The 6,000-nt window shown below is 44.0% G+C and overlaps 1 protein-coding gene across 2 annotated transcripts in view; it reads right to left on the bottom strand.

Moving 5' to 3' along the window:
* Positions 1–1,144: 1,144 nt before the first annotated feature.
* SLC37A3 (solute carrier family 37 member 3) overlaps positions 1,145–6,000 on the bottom strand; it is a 49,804-nt gene continuing 44,948 nt past the window's right edge. The window contains exons 14-15 of one of the 2 annotated variants that reach the window (XM_079785635.1): positions 4,240–4,305; positions 1,145–2,775 (exon numbers count right to left, since the gene is read on the bottom strand). In XM_079785635.1, coding sequence (XP_079641761.1) covers positions 2,683–2,775; positions 4,240–4,305 — 159 coding nt within the window. In that variant the 3' untranslated portion in view covers positions 1,145–2,682. The remainder of the gene's footprint in view (positions 2,776–4,239; positions 4,306–6,000) is intronic. The other variant, XM_079785634.1, reaches the window with a different exon arrangement.

Genomic DNA, 6,000 nt, shown 5'->3' with positions numbered 1-6,000 from the left:
TGGAGGTTTTAAAGGAGAAGGGAAGGAGCAGATGGGAGCATCTTGCATCCTTCATCCCCCACATGGAGGGATGCACACATCTCTTGCATGAATGTTCACTGTGGGGCTCTGGTCCTCCAAGAAGCAGGAAGGAACTGAATAAGCAGGAAGGGAGAGGGGCCTTTCTTCCTTTGAAACTACATGGAAGGAGAAAATGTATAACAAGAAAAGGCAGGCCAGAGCATTTTACTTCAACCTAGTGAACATCAGAGAGCAAGCTGTCAGCGAAGAATGCATTTCCATTTCCGAATCAGCCTCACTATGGCCTCTTCTTCATGGTAAAAACAGTCAGTAAGAAAGTGAAGGTACCTCTTGGGAGTTCTTTAACACTAATCCCTACGTAGATGGTCAGAATTAGAACAATAAGGAAATATATCCATAGTGCAACGTATAATGTCGTTCAGTGCTGGGCAGTTATTTGTAATTTCATTTCAGGTGCGTCTAAGTTTAAACTGGGTAAGAATACAACAGTTGGTGTTGGGATAGAAAGATGTGACCACACCAGGGGAGGCGGAGGGGACGCGTGGGGGAAAGATGGAAGACTACCAGGTTGCGGGAGAGACTGCTTTTGTTGAGGAAGTGAGCAACATTAGAAAAGAGGCCACAGCAGGTGCTATCGGTGGCAACGCCGAGCAGCCCAGCAAAGTGAATTAGTGCACCACAAGTGCAGTGGAACAAACTTGAAGCCAACTCACCAGCTGGGAAAACCATTTTAATACATTGTAACGGTGCAACTACAGAAGGGAGCAGGATTCACACACAAGTTCTTGCTTCTGCAGCTGCACCGGGTGACGGCAGAACACCGTGTGCTGCACCGCAGTGCCCTGGGGCTACCCATCCGACCTCCTCATCTGCTGGGCTCTTCCTCTTGTCCCAACATTTCTCATCCATCTTCTAACCACCGCCGGGAATTCAGTGAACACCTTCCCCACTCTCTCTGTTTTTGGTGGCACTCCCAAAATGCAGAGGAAAACCCAAATGACTGCACTGTTCTGATCAGCACACCTCAGCCAGAGGACTCGTGCACCTGAGGCGGCCAGAGGACTCGACTGCCACCTGTCTCCACTTGAACAGCTCTAACAACTCCAACCTGCCAGTGGGAAACGTTGCTACTCTCTGAAGTGATTCAAACACATGAGTTTTCCATACTCTCTCAGTCAAATTCCAGGAAGAGGGTAAATAATCAGAATGGGGCTCATCTAGACAATATTCTTAAATCACAACCAGGCAACTCATCCAAACGCAGCGGCACCTCACACAAGGGAAGAGCACAGAAATTGGCTGGCCCCGCACCCACAGATCTGCCGACACTGTAGGGCCAGTGAGTGGTCACGAGGGAACACTCAATAGCAGGAAATCATAAGGCATGAGTCACATCCTAAAACATGGAGCTCAGAGTATAAATTTAAATAACCAGATGGACAGACATTTATTATAAAAGTCAGTTTATTTTCCCTTCCTGTGTTTCATATTTTCCCTTTTTGTCAGTAATGAGCAATTAACTGATTGGAAATCTGCTTGATTAAATAACATTAAGTTCACAAACATACCACATTTCGGAGTATAAAGCAGGAGGCTGAAAAATATTCCCTAACCCAAAGCAAATTAGGCAGGCCTCAAAATTGCACATTTCCCCCTAGTTTGCTTACATAATTTAGAATATTTATCCAGAATGGCCTTAAAATATTGATAATCAGTCTAGAATTCACGCCTTGAAGACCGATACTCCACAAACTTCTGAAGAATGGATATGTAAGTCCCCCAGGCCTAGTGGTCCCTTAGTGCGATTCCATGTCACACGCTACCGCTTACTAGGACAAAGGTCCTTCCTTCCTTCCTCTCTAATTCTAGGCTCCTGCTGAGGCTGCTCAAGCAGCCAGTTGTGACAGAGGTCAGTCCTCTGAAAACAGGGCTGAGCAGATTAGCCTCCTTGTGGATCCGACAGCAAACCTGGGCTTGAGCACTTGTTGTGGTGACTCGTTGGAATGTTCACAACTGATACACCTTATGGTCCTTGAAAGGGTGACTCAATACTGCCAGGAGCCAGAGTTAGTTTTGAATGAAGGTGGAGAACAAGTTGACAGCAATTTGGAGACAGTCTGCTTCTGCACGTAGCATGATTTTTCCCACCGTGGTTAACAAAGGCATTCTTGGTCCAAGGCAGGCTTATTCTGGATCCAGCTGGAGCACCTTCTCAGGATTTGATGCTTCGAAGATGAGCTACCCTCTGCAAACTCATTTCCAAAGCAAAATGCAACGAGCCTTTCTATTCACGGAGCCCGACTCTGATAGAAACCAGGCACGGCTGCTTGTGGTCACTCAGCTTCCCAGGCTGGAGAACAAAGGTCCACGTCCAATGCAGCCTTTAAGGTTAAAGGGATAAACCTCAACAGGCCCAAGGAAGATTCGCAGGCCACTTGAACATTCATGAAACAACAATAAAACAATCAGCAATCATTCCTGTAGTGTAGCAAAACAGCCCACCTCGCTCTGGTCAGCATCGCAAGAGGCTGACACTGTTGAAAGAGGCTTGGCCATCTGAGGTTATTATGGAGCTCTTCAGACAACCCCAAAATGGGATGAATTAAAAGAAATTATAGTCCTAATGTGTCTCCTATTATTCTTGTTCCTCTGGGGCACCAGTCATTCACTCAGTATGCGAACTTGTCGTCTTTGCATAAGAGAGCACATTTCCCTCACTATTAATGGCGAAATAAATACAATTGTACAACTTGTCTGTGAAGAGAAGAAGAGCATTAAATGTGCAGTAACAATTTAATTAATTCTGTTAGAGCATCATATTTTGAACATAATGGCTTTGAAAAATTACATTCTTTCTGACTCCATACAAAGATAAATGTAACCTTCAATGAATTAAAAAATAACTTTGAAAATTACAGTTAATATTAAAAAATACTTAATGTTACATTATAGTCTCCAAATAAAAGAACTAAGGCACACAAATTAAATAATTTGTGACGGATGGAACAGAAAATCGATACTGGGGCTCAGATTTTAAAAAGTGTTTCTTGACTGGCCTGTGTGGCTCAGTGGTTGAGCGTCAACCTATGAACCGGGAGGTCACAATTCAATTCCCGGTCAGGGCATATGCCTGGGTTGCAGGTTTGATCCCCAGTGTGGGGTGTGCAGGAGGCAACCGATCAGTGATTCTCTCTCATTACTGGTGTTTCCATCTCTCTCTCCCTCTCCCTTCCTCTCTGAAATCAATAAAAACATTTTTAAATGTATTTCTTATAATAGATCCAGTTTTTTTCTATTAGAATTTCTAGTACGATCATAGCAGCGAGTTCATCAGAGACACTGCCCTCTACTTAGCATGGGTGTCAGAAGTGGACAGAGTCCCTGTCCCCAGTCTCTGGAAGCTGGAAGGCAGCTGGGCAGAAGGAAGCATCCTCTGTGACAGCAGAGAACGTAAGCCTTCTGGCCGCACCAGGGAACTCCAGTGCTGAACTCCCCCGACTCCTTGGACAAGACTGCGGTGTCTGGACTTCGGACAGCTGAGGCTGCCTTGAATTAGGATGCCCTAGATTTAGGGACAGCAAACTGAATGCATCCCCTGGTGGACGAAGCTGTCACAGACTCTCTCACGCAGACCTGTCTTGAGCACTGTCTCACCAATAATGGGAAAGACTACATCACATGCGTATTCAACAGAAAACAATATTTCAAAAGCACAGGCCTTATTCTGTATTGGCTATTTCCCAGACAGTATAAAAGTCCAGCCAAGAAGGCCTAAGGCACAACAGATATTTTCTCAAGAGACTCAGGTTCTTTTTAGAACCCACACGACACAGTGTTAATCACAGCTTCTTTTTTAACCCTCTGTGGCTTGGTGCCCCCCACTGTAATTTCCTTCAGAATTCCCCAATTATATTCAGCAGCCGGAGAGTACCCTGGAAGAGCACACCGATTGATTGGTGATACTTTAAATAAGTCTCTTGTCATTTTTTCTGGTTTTATAAATGACAATACTCATTAGACTCGGGTCAAAGGCAAACTAAGGGCCCTTTCCTGCCTTGAAAAAAGAATGTCTTTTAGATTGACAAAATCTTATTTTTTACAAAAGGGTTTTAAAAGCAATCAGCAATTTTTCTGGTTTAAGAAGTGATTTAAGTAGATGCTTTGAAGTAAATCAGTAAGAAAACTTACTAGTTCAAAAAAAGGGGGGCACACACTTACCATGAGAATGAAAAAGTAGAAAACCCACATCCATCCGAGGTTGTCCTGGATCAAAGACACTAAATACTAAAACGGAGAAAAGGAAATTATTATATAATCCTTCATAAATTAATAAAATCAAGTAGCTGTAAGTAGATTAAACATGGCTCTTCTAGAAAATGAGGAGTTAGGATTTGCATAGTGTTTTGCAGTTTACAAAGCCCTTTCACATACACGTTCCTATGTGAGCTGTACTAACGGTCTTCACTTTGTAAGCTCGCAGAGTCCAAAACTGCACAACAGAAGACATGCGTTCAGAAGGTTTCTCTCTATTCCCTTTGCTATGAGAGAGGGAGATGAACATCCTCAAGTCACTTCCGTCTAATCGTTCTTTCTTCCAGTGAAAGGTATTATAATTGGTGTTTTCAAAAATGCTTTGTCTTCTAAGTGTATCACTCACTTTACAATTATGCTGTTACCTCACAGGATTACTGTATCTTTAACATTTTACAACATATTCTTTTAATTTACTTTCAATTAACAAAAAGGATCTGGTAGCATTTAACCCCTTTACTTTTTTATTTTATTTTTTTTATTTATTTTTAAATATATTTTATTGATTTTTTACGGAGAGGAAAGGAGAGGGATAGAGAGCCAGAAACATGGATGAGAGAGAAACATCGATCAGCTGCCTCCTGCACACCCCACACTGGGGATGTGCCCGCAACCCAGGTACATGCCCTCGACCGGAATCGAACCTGGGACCTTTCAGTACACAGGTCAATGCTCTATCCACTGAGCCAAACCGGTTTCGGCTACTTTTTTTATTATGGTAAAATATATAACATAAAATTTGCCATTTTAACCAATTTTTGGTGTACAACTCAGTGGCATCAAATACATTCACAATGTTGCATAACCATCACCAACATTGTTTCCAAAATTTTTCAGCACCCCAAACAGAACCTCTGTACCCATTAAGCAATAAATCCCCATCACCCCTTTTCCCCAGTCCCTGGTAACCTCTGATGTGCTTTCCGCCTCTGAATTTGCCTATTCTGGATACTTCAGGTTAAGTGGAATCACATAGTATTTACCCTTTGTGTCTGGCTTATTTCACTTAGAATACTGTTTTTAAGGTTCAACCATGTTGTACTACCTATCAGAACTTCATTCCTTTTTGTGGCTGAATAATATTCCATTATGTGGATACTAGAGGCCCAATGCACAAAATTTGTGCAAGGGGCTCGGCACTTGCAGCCACGGTGGCTTGCTTTGGCCCTCGCAGCCATGGCTTCGTCCAGATTGTCATCCGGTCGTTCGGCTGTCTGGTCTAATTAGCATATTATGCTTTTATTATTATAGACTAGAGGGCTGGTGCACAAAAATTCGTGCACTGAGGGCAGGTCCCTCAGCCCAGCCTGCCCCTTCACAGTCCAGGAGCCCTCAGGGGATGTCCTACTGACCTCTGCGGGAGGCGACCGGGCTTATGAGGGGAAGGCGCCGCCTCCATCACCCCGCTGCTGCTGCTGCCGCTGCCAGCTGCGGCGGCTGCAAGGCCTGAGCCCCGAGCTTTGCAGCCGCGAGAGCTCACAGCTGACTGAGGCCCGGGCCTCGCAGCCACTGTGGCTTTGTCCAGATGGACGTCCAGAAGATGTCCACCCTAATTAGCATATTACCCTTTTGTTAGTATAGATACCACATTTTGTTTCTCCAGTCATCTATTGGTCAACACTTGAGTTGTTTCCACCTTTTGACTACTATAAATAGTGCTGCAATGAA

This window comes from Cnephaeus nilssonii (assembly GCF_951640355.1).
Source record: "Cnephaeus nilssonii genome assembly, chromosome: 12".
NCBI classification, from domain to species: Eukaryota; Metazoa; Chordata; class Mammalia; order Chiroptera; family Vespertilionidae; genus Cnephaeus; species Cnephaeus nilssonii.
This window is presented reverse-complemented; position numbering and strand designations above follow the sequence as displayed.